Genomic DNA, 19,558 nt, shown 5'->3' with positions numbered 1-19,558 from the left:
TATAGTTTCAATTTCAAATTCTGATTTTAAAACATATTAATAATTTATAAAAATTTAGTAGTTTTATCATTAATCAAATATTGTTAAATTCAACAGTAAAAAGTATAATATAATCAGTTTCCATTAAAGATGCCTCCTCTTTTACATGGAGAATAATAAATCATAATTCTCATCTTCATCATCTTATTCTGGAGAAAACAAACTGAAAAAATTTAACTAGAAATTCTTGAAATGACTTAACAGTCATTCAGTATGGACAATTCAATATGGCAGATAAGGGAAGAAAAGAATTAAATGAAATAAACTGATCCATATCATTAACCTTTCCATGGTGAAAGACATTGACAATACTTACATAGTTATTTAATTTAATGAGGATTTCAGCTTTTGCTATATTCCCAGGAACTGATTGTGAATGTTCCCAACAATTATGTTTATCCAAAAACTTTAGTAAATTACCATACACCTAAATGCTTTAAATTTGCTAGCTAGCAGGTATAAAAAGGATTAAGGCAAACTACTGAGGAGCAGTTTTATTAGTACCTTAATTAAATATTATGCAATTGGAGATATTTCAAGTTATCAGAGGGAAAGACTGACCAGTTGACTTCTTTACTTACGTTGGAATGCCAGCTCGAGCCAAGACTTCAGCTTTCATTGCATATAGCCTGTCACTTTTGCTCACTCCAAGCTTTATTTTCACTCTGTCATGTGAATTATTGTCAAAGAAAAAACCACTGTGGATCACAAACTCTGCATTTGATCGGGTGCCATAAAAAATGTAAATCTAAAAGGATGTAAAGAAAAATGAAGGCACATAAAAAAGCTTAACACCTGTTTAGTACAGACATGAGGTACAGTATTACTTCTTGTAAACTTAACGCCACTTTACATTAATGAGACGAAATATCTATAAAGTTCTAATCCAAGAGCCAGGGAATGGGAACAGAACTAACATCTCAATTGATGAAAGTAGGGGTCCCCAGTTCTTCTTGGGGACAAGGTTTGAAGCCCTATGAAGCTTGGGATTTGCTTCTCCAGGACCCAGAGATGTGAAAGAACCTCCCAATTTGCCAGGCTAACAAATCCATTGGAGAAAATAACACCTATGTTGTAGAACCATCTAAGAAAACAGTGTCTCAATCTTCCACTGCTACTGAATGCCTAGCTATGAAGGGGAGAATGCTAATATTAAATCCATCCCAGCACTCCCTTCATCAATGAACCCAGAAAGATATGATCCTGGCCCCTTTCAGAGGACTGGGTTTAGAGGCTTCACATAAGAGTCTATTGCCTTGTGCAAAGGTAGTATCTTCCCTGCCCTGTTTTTAATTCATCTGAGGAAAAAATAATATTCTGGCCTTCTATGATCAATGAGTACCTACCCTGGTAGATGGAGATATAATCTATTCTGCCCTATGCCTGCTACCACTGTCTTAGGAAACAGCTTTGTAATCAGAGCATTCAGGTATGTGGTAGCCACTGTTAATACCCATTCCCTGCTCTAACACCTATAGTTTCCTTTAACATTACTAGAGCTAGAAGCATGGAGATCCACCCACAAACTCTCAGATTGTATTTGGAGACCTATTTGCCTGGGAACTTATTGCTATTTATGGAAGCATTTTCTACTCTTTCCTGTTAACCGAAGAAAACTGGCTTAGCTTTCCATAATCAACATTCACGCAGACATAAAGCTTCTTAGCACTAGGACCCACTTTGGCAGCAGGCACAACTAGAGAACAAGCATATAATACCATATATGTGCTATCTTTTGGGTGTATGTTATTCTTATACAATGACTGGATAAGGAAAGAAATGGTGCCATGTATTAATTCAGTCAATTACTGGAGGTTTTTAATAACCCAGATGCATCCCAGAATCTTTCTGTTGTCTCCCTTCTTCTCTAGTTCTGGGAGACAGAAGAGACTGACAACCATTTTCAGGCACCACAGTGCCCTGCAGGATGGCTGACCCTGTCATCCCCTCCTTTATCCTAGGTTTTTAAATCTCTACTTTCTCTCATATACTTGTTCTTTGGAATCATCAATTTTCTATGTGAAAATTCTCTTCCTCTGTTACTATTTCTTACTTTTTCATTTTCATCCATCTCAGTTCTCCCTTTCCTGTTTCTCTACCACACTCAACTTCTCTCTTCCACTGTGCTTTCCAGAAAGCCCCTCCCTATTCCACTGTTAGCAAATTTCATTTCATCTTAAACCTCTTACTCTCACATTCAGACTGTCTTTTATCCTTGAATTCCTGGCTCCTTGTGTTTGTCAAACCTCCAACAAGGCTTCTTCCACTACCTGATTTCTCTGCTCCTGTCTGAAGGGTATTGATTGCTGATGAGGAACACAACCACAAAACTGGGTCCATTCCAGATCTGTGTTATCTAATTTCACTTGAGCTCTACTGCTACATAGAAATCCTCTTATTCTTCCAGGATGAACTCTCCAACATACTCCCAATGTGGCAGTTCCAAACTTACTCTTCTTAAAACCATCACACTGATTTCTCACCTATCTGTCTAAACAAGGAAAACCTTGTTTCCTACTTTCCTGAGAAACTAGTGGTTACTTTCCATGTGTTCCCTCTATTCCATTCCATAACTCAAAAGCATAGTTCATTACACTCCCACCCACCAACTCCTATTTTCCTATCCTTTGCTTTAGTTCTTAAGAACTGATTCTCTGCCTTACCACAGCCAACTCCACTACCTGTACCTTTAATTCTCTTCTGCTCACTCCATTCCCACCTCTCCCTTTTCTCCTAGGAGTCTATCTCTGATTATTCCTGCTTCTTCTCATTTTTAATCTCTCCTTATTAAGTGTTTGCTTCTCTATTGTTTCAAATATGTATGCATCTCCCCATTAGTAAAAAGTTTTCATTTGACCCTGCCACCTCACCTTATATTTCTTCTTGCTTTCACAGCCAAACTCCTAGGCTGAACTGTCTAACTTATTGCCTATATATCCTCCTCACTTTACACTTTTTCTCAGATCTTTGGATTCTGGCTTCTGACCACACTACTCAATGGAAACTACTTTCTCCAAGGTTGTCAATGATCTCTTCTTATTAATTCTGATGGTCTTGTCTTAGTCTATATTCTATTTGACTTCTCTGTGTCTTTTAATATTAGTGATCATCCTTTCCTCCTAGAAATTTTTTCTTCTCTTGGTTTTTATGGCACCATTCTCTCCTGAATCTACTCTTATCTGTCTAAACACTCCTTATCTGTCTTCTTTGCTGGATTATTATCTATCTTCCACCCTACTAAATATGAGTATTCATTCCCCAGGGCTGTACTAGGCTTTTTTTCTCTCTGTTCTGTATAATCTTTTACTTGGTGATCTCATCAGCTGTCATGAGCTCAATTAATATTTCCATAAAGAGGACTCTTAAATCTGTACAATTAATGAAATTCCTTCCTAGTCCCATACTGCCATCCTTCTATTAGATATCTCTATTTTAATATGCCTTCTAAATCTCAAGCCCAATATGGAATTCATCACCTTCCCATCTAAATCTACTCCTCTAAAACTCCCTATTTCTACAGAGGACAATTTATCTATGTTTGCAACCTCAAAGTTATCCATACCTTTCCTTCTCCTTCATTCCTTTTTTCAATCTATTCCCAAGTTATGTCACTTCTATCTTCACCATATCTCTTGCTTCAGTTGTCTCCTCTCCACTTTATACTGTCATTATACTAGTTCTAACACCTTTTATCTAGATTATTTCAACAGTCTGACTGGTCTACCTGTTTCCAATCTTTCCATGCTGCAATCAAAATCATCTTCCTTCAGGCCACGTCAATTTCCCAGCTCAAAAATCTGTGACTATCTAGTGCTTTCAAGGACAAAATACACATGTTCAATCTGACATTTAAATGGTATGGACCATACGAACATTGCCTTCTCTTGAAATTCTTAGTCTCCTTCTAGGCTTGGTTCAGTTCATGTGACACTTTCTTTTGGAACTCTTTCTAATCCTCCTAGTTGTTAATGTGCCCCCCCCCCCAATTTCTTGAATTCACTCATTTGTACACACATACATACACATTCACCTCATCCACCCCCTGAAATATGTAAATTCTTTCAAGACTGGGACTGTCTTAGTGTTGTTTTGTATTCCCCATTGCCTAACAGAATGAACCAAATATATTGTAATTAATACAGTTAACTAGACTTGAATCTACCTATTTTAAAAAATTTAGTATCTGAAAAAAATACTTCTATGATAAAATTCAAATAAGTTGTACAATTTTTCCAGCACTCCTCATTAAATGAGATGGGCTGAGGAAAAGCATCATACTACAGGAAGGGGAGTCAACTACTCTGAAGTACAATTGATGGTATTAGCATTATACAAAAGATCTTTGATCCCTGAATTCATCTGATCTTTCATACTATCCTCTTCTCCTTCCAATGGGCAACGAATCTATTACTTTTACGATTGAATTTTAAAATTCACTATGTTCTTCCTCTCCTTTTTATACAGGAGAGTCTATTCTGGAATAAGAGTTTAAAGCAACGAGGTTGGAATTTTATTACTAAATCAGATAGCAATTTTCCACCAAGTAGTAGGTTTTATAAACATTCCTTCAGAAACAGAAGAACAATACTTTGCTAGGCAAAGAGTTTCTTTGGTTTCAATTGGGATTATAGAAATAGTCTTAAGTTAGTTTTACTTTTCAAAAGATGTATATAATGATAAGATGAATAGAAATAAAGCAGGTTTGATATTTATACAGAAGAATATGCACAAAGATTACTTATTAAAATTCCCAAATTATTAAAGGGAGAATTTTTATATTTAAATACAGAAACAAAACAGGAACAGATCTCAAGTCTCCCAGACCACACAGCTTCTTCACAAATTAAAAGGCATTCATTTATACTGACAATATGAAAGGGAATAGAATGAAACAGCAAGTATTTTCTTATACAATCCTAACATTTATTTGGAGTTGAGTGGAACAAAATTTATTTTTAGCTTAAATTGTTACCAATGTTTACATTAGTCATATTTTACAACTTATTTTTAATGAGTATAGATCAAGATTCAATTCAAATTACAACATATTTATTCTATATTTCCAAAGAGTTTTGGGTGTTATAGTTAACATGTGGTCCACAATGCAAGTATCATGCATTTTTAAACCAGTGAATTAATAATTACAAGGAATTTATTTGATAACAATCTTTCAGTCTACATAATATGACACTGTGTGAAACATACCTGTTCTCCAACATTAAAATCTTGCAGTGCTACACATTCACAACGATCATCTTCTAGGTTGTAACCAGTAGTAATCTAGTCAAGAAGGGAGAGAAATGATGATTTTCATAATTCACTCTGATTCATCAGTTTTGCTACATACTAGATCATCCCTGAATATTTTCTTAAAATTGCCATAATAATTGCATAAAAGCTCAGATTAATTGCATCTTTGCTAGAAAAATCTCACAGAAGAAAATTAACTTATTTGAAGAAAAAGGAATTCTCTAAAGAAAATATATTCCACAGATTTTAAGTGGATTGTCCCAACCAAGAATAAAAGTTTATTACAAAGTAGTTGCATTCACAGTCCGTCTCATGTGACACTGAATCAATAGGGTAACAATTCTATGTCATACTCATCAACTGCCAGTGCATTCTTTTCTCTCAATAAAAGAATGGATAACTCTGGCTCTTTGGGGAATACTATTTTTGGAGAACTCCAATTTACTTGCAAACAATCCCTTTATCAGAAATTAGGTAATTATTCTGAGAGGCTGAAGAGGGTTTCTAAGGCAGCATACAGGGTAGGAAAAAAAGAAAGGTTCATTCTATAACAGATACATATTTTATTCTGAAATCATGACAATAGGCCCCTTAGGTAAGTAAAAGAAAATGAAAAATAAAATTAAAATGATAATTTCATTTTATCATTATTATAATTCTTTTGGACTATAATGTGAAGATTTCCAAGCATTTTACAGAGTAGTTCAACCTCCAAAGCTCCCTTATATGAAACAGCATAACAGTTTTTATTTAAACTATAGGTTCTAAGGTCTCTGAGGGATGAGATGACTAGGTCTGACATTCAGTGTATCTCCCAAGCAATTAGTATGTTGTTAGGCAACCATCAAAGGGTCAACAGAGAAGTCTAATGTTAGAGCTTGAAGGAATGATAGAGAACATCTAGTTTGTTTATTTTACAGTTGAAGAAACTAGAACTTAGGGAGGCAGTTACTTGCGTAGTCCCACATAGCAGGAAGAGCTGGAATTTTAACTGAAGTTTCCTGATCCTTTGCCTTTCCACAACACTGTGTTTGCTAATATCTTACATCATAAATGGGTAATAAAAGGTCTATCAACAACTAAAGTACAGGGGTATTTTAGTTAATAAATATCTTGGGTCCATTCATTCAATAAATATTATTAAGACAATATAGTACACAGAGAGAGGTATAGTGGGAAAAGCACTGAACACAGACTCATCAGAATAGGGGTGTCAATCCCAATGTTGCTACTGACTACATGTGTGACTAAAGGCAGGGCGACTCAAATTCCTTTCCACATCTAAATTCTATTTCTAAGTAGTTATTATGTGTATTTGTGCCAGGTGGAAAATGGGATATTTTTAAAAAGTATGAAAAAAGATAAATAAGAGTTAGTCCTCACTCAAGCAATTTATATTGCAGCCGCTAGTTATACATTACAAAAGAGATACAAGATTCCAAGCAAATTTAGTGCTTTTGGAGAAAAGGCCATTTTTGCTTATTAATTAAATATGCTTGACAAGAAAAAAAGAGCTTAAAGAGGTGCAAAGTGATTAACCTTACATAATCTCATTTGAGTATCACAGCAGTCCTAAGGTGGGTGGTACAGGTATTATTATCTCCATTTTACAGATGAAGAAACTGAGGTTTGGAAAGATTAAGTGACTTTCCCAGTCACACAGTAAGTATCAGAGATTAAAAGTGAACTTGATTATTCCTGATTTAAGTGTGGAACTTCACACACTATGTCACTTTGCCTCTAAGCTTACGTATGGCAGCTACAATGTCCTATAAAAATTTCCTTTATAATGCAACTGTCACACTGTTATTTATCATATTAAATCAGTGTTATTGAATCATAATTACAACAAATATTTATTGTCTACTATGTGCCAGCACTATCCTGTGTTCCAGCTACTGTCCTTTAGTGATAGAAAAAGAGTCAAAAGATAACCCCTGCCCTGAAGGAGCATACAATCTTTTTTCTTTTTTTTTGTGAGAAATAATTTTATTTTATTTTTTAATTAATTTAGTCAATTTAGAACATTATTCCTTGGTTACAATAATCACATTATTTCCCTCCCTCCCCTCCACCCACCCTACTTTCAGCTGACACACAATTTCATTGAGTATTGCTTAGGAGCATACAATCTAATGAGAGAGACAACCAGCAAATATATATGTAAAGAAAGCTAAATAGGAAATAATTAATAAAGGGAAGGCACAGTTGAATTTGTTCACCAAGGAGTCAAGATGAGAAGAGAATGGCTAGTGCATCAGAGATAGCCTGGAAGAGAACTGAGAAGTCATGGGATTGGAAATCACGGTGAGAATAAAGAGTATGTAAGGGAAGGCAGAAGGAGAGGTAAAAAGTCAATAAAATTATGGTCAGATACAGAGACTTCAGAATACTCAGAACATGGAGGTAGTACATTTGTGGATGATGGCAAGGTCAAGGATATGACTATCTTTGTGTGTTCATGGGAGGTTCAGATATGTGAGAGAGACAGTGTGTATATTCAAGTCCCCTAGTATGAAGGCAGGAGTTGGGAGAGAAGAGAAAAATTGTGAGCCAAATAGCTAGCTTATTGATGACAGGGGAGGAGTGACCTAGGAGATCTATAGACAAGAACCACCAGGATTGTGATTGGGTGGTAGATATGTGTAGCACAAACCTCAAAGGACAAGAAGTTACTGAGAGGTAGCAGTAGAACTGGGAAATGGCAATGGGGATTGTTGTATTCCAACCTTGACCAGTGAGCTTCAAGAAATGAATGAGGTACATTCAGCACTGGAAAGGGAAGCCAAGGAGACTGTCATCAGGGAGAAAGCCAGGCAACAGTAAAACTAGGTGGATGGAGTGGAAAAGGAAGACAACTAAGATGAAGGGAAGTTTTTTACCTATGAAATAGGCATTCCAGAGGGCATAGTGGAAAGCCTAAGTGAAGTCAGGATGAAACTTTGGGGAAAGAATGTTGAGGCGGACAGGAATGTGGAACTAGATTGGTAGAAGTTTTGAAATGAGGTTTGGATGATGACCTGCAGGAGTTCAGACACTGAGCTATGAAGGGTATGACCAGGTAGGAAAATGTTAATCATTGCATTGAGAGCACCACTCCTCTACCCTCAAAATACAGGCATGAAAGGAGATGGGAGGCCTGATGTCACAGGGAAGATTGTTTTTCTTTGCATAGAGGAGTCTTTATATCTCAGCTATGTGACTGGCTGGGAGCAGGATGTGGAAGATCCCTCGTACTGGTACAGAAGGAAGCAGTTGCTTTGGGGCAGATGGAAGATGCCTGGCCTGACTTTCAGCAGCCTTCCTTGAGGGAGAAGCGGCTACCAGTGGTAGATGGAAGGTGAAACATTTTGGCATATTTGGCAAAAGTCGGCCAATCAATAGTGACAATCACATCAGGTTGTAAAGATATCAGTTAAATACATTTTAGCAAAAAACCCAAGTATTGTAAATACTTAATTTGCTTTTTCTGACTCAAAACCATTATCTTATTAATATATTTTGAAAGATGGAATAAGGCCTTTTCTTTTCACCTCCCAGCACTAAGCCTTTGTTATAAATGTATATCAAGATCACAAGTATGGAGTGATTAAAAGAGGGGAAAACAAAAAAGAATGTGAAGAGATTTCTTCCTCTGACAAATAACTTCAGAAAACTAGTTGCTAAGAGGTAATTAGAATATTGTAATGACAAAAGACAAGATTTCCACATATAACATTTTCATATTAACACAGTCCAATTTATCTGTATGAATCAGTATGAAATCCTTTCCATTGTGATGGTATCAAAGAATGAGGCAATTGGAATTAGTCGGTATTTACTTTTGGGTGCCCTTTCATCCTAGTTGGTTAAAATTTCATATATTCAAATAAAGGAATTGGTTATTCATATAACCAATGGGGAAAAGCTAGGTGACACCGTGGATAGAGCACTGGGCCTGAAGTAAGGAAGACTCAACTACCTGGGTTCAAATCTGGCCTCAGACACTTATTAGCTGTGGGACCTGGGCAAGTCACATAATCGTCCGTGTTTCCTCATCTATAAAATGAGCTAGAGAAAGAAATGGCAAAACATGCCACATTTTTACCATGAAAATCCCAAATGGAGTTATGAAGAATCAGATAAGACTACAAATGACTAAACAACAAATATTCATAAAGCACATTTCTATACTTGGGCTACTGGTAGCCAACACCATAAAAAGTCTTCCTTTTCAGCTTACACTGGACAACCCTTAGGAAGGCAACTTCATTTTATGTTAAGTTTTAAAGCAAATGATGAAGAATTTCTTTTAAAAATTATTTCTTGTAGTTCATAAATATGAATTTAAAAGTTGTCTACATTTGTTTATTGAATTCCAGAACAGCCTAGAAATATGCCTCTCAACTTTTGGTTGGGCTAGTATGTACATTTTCTGAATGTTGTTTTTATTTACTATTGGCTACGCTGGTTTCGCTTTGATGAAATAGACTTACTTAAATTCTTCCCTTTCTGCTTCCATAACCAGGTTTTTGGGACATTGCTGGAAGCAGACAGTGTTGCTGGGTTACAAATTTCTACCCACTCCCTTAGAGATATAGTCAGGATAGAAAGAAAAAAAAAAAGCAGGGCAAATATGAAAAGAGAAATTCTGATCAACCAAGCTAATTTTGTCCTTTAGGAACACTATTTTATGTTTTATCAAAGTAAAACCTTGAAAATTCCATTTTCATATTTGGATAATGGACAATAGATTCTTAAAGATGGGAAAAACTTTATTTTTTTAGAAAAATATATGTAGAAAAAACAACTAGAAGGAGAAATATGTCAAATGGCATACCTTTTAAATAGCAATTATGCTTTTGGCAAGAAACAAAACCAAATGATGTACTAGTTTAGTTCATTCAGTGAATATTTTGATATTGTAGCTTCGTTTCAGTTCAATAATTTTGGAATGTACATGGCTTTTGCTACTGGTCCAAACTGGTTCATTGTTTTTTATTTATGAATGCATTTTTAATTTCGAAAAACAGTGACAGACACTAATACACATTTGAAAAATTTAAAAAGTTAAATTGAACAAACATAATGCATTTCAAATGTCTCAATGCAAAAATAATTAAGAACAGAGTATATAAAATTATTTAATAACTCCAACAAATAATAAAAATGTCAGTTCTTTGTTCTCATTAATTATACGAACACATTTCAAAAATAATAATTTGGGAGGAAAAAGAACCTTTGTTTCCTCACCTAATTACTTTGATTCTTTGGGATACCTGTTGATAGGCCTGTAAAATTTGCACTGAGATTCCTTATCATGTATATGATATGATAATATGTAGGTATATTTTTCATTTTGTTATGCTCTATATGAATAGGATTTTAAACCTTATTCATGCTGTTTCTAAAAAAGCAAACAACATAGTGAAAAATCAAGCTAAATACTGGTATGCCACAAGAATGCATTTCAGAAATGTCTGAAAATTTCCTGCAATATATTACCATTTTGCTCATAAAGAATAATGGTCTCTTCTCTGCCCTATAACATTTTACCTGGGCACAAAGAACTATCAGATAAGATGCTATTTTATTGTGATCTCAGTGCAAAAAAACCAAAACACACACACACACACACATACACACACACACAAACACACAGTTTACCTTTTATGATATTACCATTCACAAAAATTTCCAAGTTTGTCCTATATCACAAATGTCCCCTGATGCCAAATAGAACCAGGAATAAAGGGCCAAGAGGAAGCTCACTTCCCCAACCCTAACATCAGTAATAATAAATAATAACTATTTAAACAGAGATGGAGAAACATTTAATGATGCATTACAAAAAGAGGGTGGGGGAAGGAAGAATATACATGAATATAAATAACAGTGAAAATGGATAGAAAGTGAAGGAGGACAGTGGAGGGGAAAAATAAAATGGGAAAAAAGATAATTCTCAAAGTACATCAAGCTATAAGGAAAAAAAGAACTTTGGTTCAGTTTGTAGCACAGTAAAAAGTTTAATATTGAAATCTAATGGTTCATGGTTAACATACAAGGAAGTGTGTGTGTTTATGGTTGTGTGTGTGTATGTATATGAGAAAGAAGGACAGGTGGAATGAAATTTTAAAAAAATGTTCAAAGGCCATTAACTAATAACAATTCAGCATTTTATTGAATGTTAATGCTTATGATATAAATGAAAATTTTACCAGTCCATTGGTGTGATTGCACATATCCCACAAAGGAATCAGAGCCAGTGTCACCCGAGAACCATCTTCAGTCGGAATTTGATTTTGTCGTGTCATAACAGAAGATACTGCCCACCTGCAAGAGTGAGAAATTCACTTTATCCAGGGTATAGAGATCCAAATGCACATCAAAGTATAACAAAGAGAAACTCAAGTATATATTCCCACAAATTTTCAAAACCATCTCCTCCAGCACAGAACAGAATATAATGTTTAGGCTTTTAAAGACCATTTAAGTGTAGATAAAGGATGGGTAAAGAGAAGAAAAGTAAAGGAAATTTTAAATTTCAAAGGAAATAAATGAATGAAGGGGTGAAAAATATGTTTTGTTTCCACAAAAAGGAAAGCCAGAGATGGAATAGGGTATTATGAGGTTGGCATTAATGGGCCCAATAAGGTTTTCTATGGCTCTTTATTACAAATAACATGTCATTCCTTATAAAAAAAAAACGTTCTAACCTCCTTTTTAATCAAATGCTGACTCTGCATCTTATTTCAATTTTAGCCTCAATGAAAAGTAAAGTCTATTACTATTTTATGATCAGAAATCCTCTAAGAATTGCATTGTGTGGCGTACATTATTTTCTGATTACTTTGCATAGTGATTTAAGTCTTTTTGTTCAAAAAAAGAGGACCCTAATTTACACTAAAATATTCAACTTAAAAAAAAATCTCCAGACCATCACACTAATCTTAATCTCAAGTGCCATTTGGCTATCTAAACTAATCCCCCTCCACTCCAGTTTAATGGCAATTTCTACATGGCTATTAAAATACTGATACTTATCCACTCTATTCATTATAACTTCTGAAAGAGTATCACTGTTATGATGTTTTAAATGGTCACAGCAGGCTTACTTCTTATTGAGTATTTCCCTCATTTTCTAAGACCCCAAATTTCACGTGAAAAACCCAACCTTAGAAAACACAGCATACCAACCTGTAGTCCTCATAAGTGAAAGAATCCTTCAAGGGCAGTTTGTTGGCATTAGGATGGGTCTGGGAATTAGAAGTTTTAAGAAAGGAGAGAAAAGAAAAAAAAGGGGAAAACAGAAATCAGTCAGCAGAATTTCATTATTTAGCTGCCTAACAGATCCTAACAAGAGCCAAATGAAGCAGGAGGCGTCCAGCCGTGCTACAGAGGGATCATCATGCTATTATGCTCTCATACATCACTGTCAACTTAATTTGTTGTGCCCAGCAGCCGCCATAAATCTGCTTCTTCATATTTCGAGACTAGAACCCACAGACACCACACAAAAATAAAATTTAAGGTGGACTGACTCTCCAAAAGGTAGAGAATAATTGTGCTATAAATGTCTGACCCAGTAAAAACATGAAGCTTCAAAAGTAGTATGATTGTCCTATTCCTCTCTAGCATCTTTATTCATTAATGCTCAAGTGTGCATTACGAAATTATTTCAAATCTTTTCTCATGCCAATAAAAGGAATAATCAAAGACACTCTAATAAATTGAAAGTTCCTTCATTTACCTCTGACTTACATTACTTGCAGAGAAATGCATCGCTGTTCCATTCAAGTGCATTTTACATGTATACATGTATTTGGAATCAAGAAAAATACCTCAAGAAATAATTCGATGTGATAAAAATAAATTATATAAAAATTACTAAAAGATATAGTTAAAATAGAACCTTTAAGTCATATTCTAAAAAAATTATTGCACTTTTCTGGACAAAAGAACAGTTTGTATAGTATCTAAAATTCAGTACTTATAAGAGTATATCATATATTTATAATATCTTTTCTGCCCACCCTGCCACCATCTCACTGCAGACCTTTTAGGCACTTTAAAACTTTGCCTCAATTAAGAAATTAAAAGCTGTAACAGTATAATTTCAATCTTCAAGTTCAATTATAGTCTGATAGACAGATTGCAGTAAGTGATCAAATGAACAAATGGTTATTTCTGAGCTACAAATGAAATTTTGCTTGGCTGTATCTTTGCACCACTGTTAATGCATGAAGCTCTATGTAGTATGCAGTTTTTACTCTTGACGCATTAGCATCACAAGTGCATGGTAATTTATCATCTCTCACTGTAATGTACTCGCTGGCACTGTGTGCAGGACAGTAGGGGATGAGGTAAAAGTGGCTCAAACCGTAAATCAATTAGAAAACAAAAGCTTGTGCTCAGTGCGCAATTTTAGGCAAATTATATATTACAAAAGGCTGCCAATTGGGTGTTAGCTCCCAGGTGCCTGCTTTTCCCCCACCCCCTCCAGTATTCAGCCCTGTTTTAACCCTTTGGAAGAAAAAGAACTAAAATGTAGTCACATATTCATACAAAACTAAAATTGCTATAAAATGAAAACAAAGCAAACAAATCTCAAGTCAATATGCAAAATAGCATTAAGATTAGGCAAATAGCTTTCAACTATTACCCAAAGAGATCTGCTAAATAAGGAAAATTCATAATCTAGCACAATGCTTTGCACATAGTAGGGACTTAAACTCAAATAAAATCAAATGAAATCACACTTGATTTAATATACAGCTGAAACAAGTATAGGTCACTTACAAACATACTTCTTGACATTTACATTAAAGTTGTTCACATTATTTGACAAGTTGTAAAAATATGTATAGCCTAGTAATAAACTGAAACTTTTTAATTTTATTTTACCTTCACCTACAACTGACTTTTGAGGCCGAGTTTCAAAGCAGGACATTCTTCTATCCCTTAACAATAGTTTTCAAATTTACTTACAGTATTAAAAATGGGAAAAGAATATGATTTGGAATCTGATCAGTGATAAGTAAATTAAAAAATGGAACTTTTGATTTAAAAAATTTCCTTATATCCTTAATGTATAAAACTAAGAACTTAGGAGACTTTTTTGTGATGTTGCAAACCCATCTTTTTAATCTACAGTGCATAAGAAAGCTCAATTTTTGCTGCTTGTATTACAATATGCTTTTAAGAAGTATATTGCATACTATACCATATGTCACAATTACTACAGTTTTTAAAAAGTTATACTTATTAAGCATGACATGTTGTGGCAATTCTCAAATTGGATCCCTAAGGGGTGTTCATGACTTAGGTGGAAATCTCCCCACATGCATCGATTTCTTAACATACCTACTCCCAATTCTGTCATGAAGCAAAAGTAACTGCAAGGAACTACCACTAAAAAAAAAAAAAGAACTCCACAAAATCAAGCAATGATGTGGGCCAGACCTGGTACAAATTCAGAACCTATACCTCTAGAATATTTCCATGTCTGGTACTCACAGCTATTTGAAAAGATTTAGTAAATCTGCTCCTGAAGAAAAAAATTGAGTTTTATTGATTGATTTTTGCTATAAGAATATACAATATTTGCATTAATATTTAGAAAGTCTTATGTAAAACTGCATGCTTATATTGAACTTTCATTTTAAAAAAAGCTATTTTGCCACAGAACATGAACTTAACAGTTATACTGAGGCAAAATCTGATACCATGGATGTTGGCAAATATTTCCATTTAAAACAGATCTCATTATTGTGGCACTAATGCCACCTACTGGAATTATGGTAGAGTAGAGATATGTTTCTAAAGGATGCAATAATCAGAGAGTTGTCAGATCTTTTCTACAAAATTATTCATCTATGCTAGGGGCAAGATCTTCTTGGAATCATACTTAAATAATGGTTGAGTTTATAATGGCGATCAAAAGGGCTACCTGCTCAGGTGCCTGTTCCAAGGAAAAATTTTTGTTATGTTAAGGAAATATAATTTTAAAATAAAGTAATTTTTAACTCTTCCATGATTAGGAAGATTTATCCATGAAAAAAGATGTAATTAACCTGGGAGAACTGTGGGTATTCAGTAATATTTTATTTAATAACAACAATAAAAAATCCAAGAATAAAAACATTTTAAATTAAAAACAGATTTACTTAAGATGTCTTGATAGAATTAATATTTTAGCTTGTTATTCACTATTAGGTATTAGTGAAAGATCAGGAAAAATATCTTCAAAAAACCCTCATAACTCATTTACGGTAACCCTGATTTTCCGAATATGTACTTAGTTGAGTCTTTTAAACACTATTTTCCAAAAAAGGCATTACCTGAATACTTTTCACTTTGAAATTTCAATTCTATATTCTTTTTTCCATTCCTACTATGGACTACTTCACTTAGTAGCTTAAAAAAAACAACCTTATGCATTAAAAATAAAAATAAAAAATAAAAAGGGACAAAGAAAAGTTCTTTCCTCTAACAATTAGTTTAGCTGTGATTATAGCTCTATAATATAAATAGCTATAAATTAGACAGCTAAAAGGATTCATTAAATAGTTTTCATTGAAACTCCCATTATAGGTAGATGGCAAAGGCATTACAAATGTAGTTACCAATATGGGGCCAAATTTGAACCCATAATAAATTTCCAAATACAGTATCTTCAAGAAATTAAAAGAACAAATTTTAAAAAGGCTAAAACCTAACATATTAAAAAAGATTCATTTTGTTTTAAAGTATTTAATATTCTTTTTTCTTGTTTAGGGAGATAAAACTTTCAGGTTGGAGAAAAAAGATACAGCTATTTTCTTAGAGCTGACAAAACATTACAGCTTGCTGGATATTTACAAAGGTTTATTGTTTCCTCAAGCTTAGGATATTTTTTCTTTATGAGATCAAGAGATGCAGCACATTTAACATAACCAAATTCTTGTGATAAATATGTCTATAATTGTTTGATTTCAAAAAAAGGTACAAAACCAGTTAAATACTACCAAATATAAGTATATGTGTTTTTTAAAACTTGCCATATTACATGATTCTATTAGCTATGTTTAAACAAATCAAGATAAAGTCGGTACATTTAGTAATATTTAGGTCCTATACTGGACCATTGCTATGTATATGAAACATATAAAAAGTATGAAGAAATTTGCCGATGGTTTTCAAATATTTGAGGATACAAAAAAATGAACAATATTCTGATTTTAAAATTGTTTTAGCATGCAGCTTCTCTTTATAGTCCCCTGATAAAAATAAAATCTCCCTAACAAACACTTAATAAAACCTGTCAATATATCTAGAAAGAAAAATGACACAAATGCATTAAGTATTAAATACCCTTGGAAAAAGTCACATATTCCATGAATTTTTGATGCACTATCTTGACATTAATGTAAAACCTTGATATTTATAATTGACAGATATTTAATAAAGTATAGGAGAAGATGGCTGCTGCACAGCGTGCAAATTTTTCAGGTTGATCAGAAATGAGGGATACAGAAATGTACTAAAACTAAACAAACAGTTAATATATGTTTCGCAAATCAGCTGCAGTTTTATTTTAAGCTCAAACAACAAAACCTCTGTGGAGAACCAAAATAAACAGAATTCATTATTATTTGAATTCCTAATTCAGAAACATCAAGGATACATGAAATGTCTTTGAAAAGCTTTATATAAAGAAAAAATATCTGAGATAGAAAAATTTCACCTATAAATATAATAGTGAGTATTTAATTATGAAAAATTTCCAAAGAAAGCTGTTTGAACTAAAGTTATGATCAAAATTTGGGGAAAAGGAATAACAGAATTTGGTCTTTTTTAACCCTAAATATCTGAGGTGTGGCACATGCCTCAAAATCATATATATATATATGTACAGTTTCATAACATTCGTTTCTTCTTCTGCTGGTTTTCTAAGGATTCCATGTTCCTACTATCTTTGAATAAAAAATAATTGGCAATAAGGATTTAAGCATACCAAAAGGAAAATTATTTCCTTAGTGTATAATAACAATTTTGGTATTAGGTAAATCCTAAATATTTTTCTTAAAGAATTTTAAGAAATAATAACCCACAGTATCCCCACAAAATGAGTATTTCAGAAAAATATAAGTTCTAGTCTATTAATCACTCCAATCAACACACATTTATTATGTATTGCTTACTGTGTGCAAAGCCCAGTGTTAGGTAGTTAAGAGTACAAATACAATGAATGAAACAATTCTTATTCCCAAGGCATTTACTTATTAAAATGTAAGGGATGTCCAAAAGTAGTTTCAGAACTACATTAGTTCTAGTTTGGTTTATAAAACACAATATTGTGTTGATAAATTTTCTAAGTGAAAGTGATATTTCTTTGTCACACCACACCATATTAATTATGTCTAGCTTTCAATCTGATCATAAGATCATAGATGGAAAGCTAAGTATTAAAGGTCATATAGTCTACCCCATCATTTTATAGGTGAAGGAAGTTAAGTGACTTATTCATGATCATTAAAGAAGATGATAAACTAAGCATTGAACTTTTTCAATGGATAAGTGGATCTAATTTTAAGAATAGCTTCATTTCTCCTAAATTTAGAAGGATTAAATCAGTCAGAGATAAGAGTTAGTGAACCTTGAGTGCTGTCTCTATTGGATGTATATAAGTTATAAGAAGTTAGAAACCTGATCCCATCTAGAACAGACAAAAAGGTATCTGGTGTTTCTTCTCTATCCAATAAAATCCTGATATCCAAAGTCTTAAAGACAGCAATTGTATGTCACTGTCTCTGCTCGATCTTACAGTTTCCTGGCTCAAATGATCTTTGAGCACATCTCTCTGCAGAGAGTGGGCGCAGGAGAAGTAAGGCAGCATGAACTGACTCAGAGTGTCGTCCACCCACCCAGCAAGATGAAAAGAACCTCCTCCAAGCCAATATATAGTAATGTTCCAATCACATGGGGGAAAGGATGGGAAAAATAATGAGATTTTAAAAAATAGGGGCACTGCTGATGGAAACTGAAAGAGAAAAGAGTGGGATAAAGAATGATAACACATAGAAAGAAAACTGATGATTGAAAGGCCTGTAAAAGATAGCAGGTGGAGCAATTAGGAATGAAGTAGGGAGGAATAGGGGTAAGAAGGGGGAAATGTAAATTATATAAAGCTAAGATATTATTTTTTAACTTCCAGATGGAGGGTGATTAAAATAAGAAATGGAAATAGAGAAGTATAAACTATTGGAGGGGTCAATGAATTATATTTGTGCTCTTGTGTTTTATTCCTCAAGCAGATCTGCCATGGCTGGATACAATGGCAATCTAGAACTATAATCCTATTCTATAAATTTAATTCAATAAAGCATTAATTAAGTGCCTACTATGTATAAACATTATGTAAGGTACTAGAGAAGAAACAGATAAAAATTAACTCAGATTTTTATAAGCACCATGAAATTTACAAAATGATTTCTTCACAATACAATCTGAAGAGGTAGGCAGTGCAAGTAATATTTTTCCATGAAAGATGATATGCTTTATAGCAGCCACTCAATATTGCACAGCATTTGACCATAAGGTGACTTAAATTAGTCCATTTTGTGACTTACATTGTGTGCTGAAGCAGTTTATTCCAGCTCCAGAAAGCTCTAATTTGGGGGGAGTTTTTTCTTTATATCAAGCCTAAATTTGCTTCCCTGAAGCTTTTAGCCATTGTTCCTACTTCTGTCCTCTGTGGCCAAGCAAAACAAATCTAATTACAGTCCTTCAAACACATGAAGACAGCTATTATTCCTCCTCAACCCCTCCCCCAAAAGTCTTCTCTTCTCCAGGTTAACCATCTTTAATTCCTTCATCTGAGACTCACAGAATGTGATCTTGAGGGTTTACTATCTTGGATATCCTCTTGAAATTAATTTTTCCTAAAATATGGCAGCCAGAGGTAAACACAATATTCTTCTTGTGGGCTGACAGTGCCAGAATACAATGAGACTATCACTTAACCTATTCCTAAGCATTATGCTGAATGTAATTCTATAAGCTTGCCTGCCTACCACATCTCATTGCTGACTCATATTGAACTTGAAGCAGAATAAAGTTCTTTTTCAGACAAAATGTTTATCTGTGCTTTCCCCAACTTATACATGTAAAGCTGATTTTCTGAATGTCAACATAAGATTTCACACTTTTATCTTATCAATTTAATCTAATCTGATTTGACCCAATGTTCTAGTGCAGTGATGGAGTGCTGGGCCCCTAGACGGTGTACTGTGTTCCCTACAGAGATCAA

General features: G+C 33.9%; 1 protein-coding gene across 4 annotated transcripts in view; it reads right to left on the bottom strand.

Annotated features, from left to right (window-relative positions):
* SETD3 (SET domain containing 3, actin N3(tau)-histidine methyltransferase) overlaps window positions 1-19,558 on the bottom strand; it is a 110,003-nt gene that overhangs the window by 8,256 nt on the left and 82,189 nt on the right. For all 4 annotated transcript variants that reach the window (XM_007473604.3, XM_001367773.5, XM_007473603.3 and 1 more), the window contains 4 exons: window positions 12,466-12,524; window positions 11,487-11,601; window positions 5,245-5,319; window positions 621-787 (listed from right to left, as the gene is read on the bottom strand). In XM_007473604.3, coding sequence (XP_007473666.1) covers window positions 621-787; window positions 5,245-5,319; window positions 11,487-11,601; window positions 12,466-12,524 — 416 coding nt within the window. The remainder of the gene's footprint in view (window positions 1-620; window positions 788-5,244; window positions 5,320-11,486; window positions 11,602-12,465; window positions 12,525-19,558) is intronic.

The sequence above is a fragment of the Monodelphis domestica genome, chromosome 1 (assembly GCF_027887165.1).
Source record: "Monodelphis domestica isolate mMonDom1 chromosome 1, mMonDom1.pri, whole genome shotgun sequence".
Classification (NCBI taxonomy): Eukaryota; Metazoa; Chordata; class Mammalia; order Didelphimorphia; family Didelphidae; genus Monodelphis; species Monodelphis domestica.
This window is presented reverse-complemented; position numbering and strand designations above follow the sequence as displayed.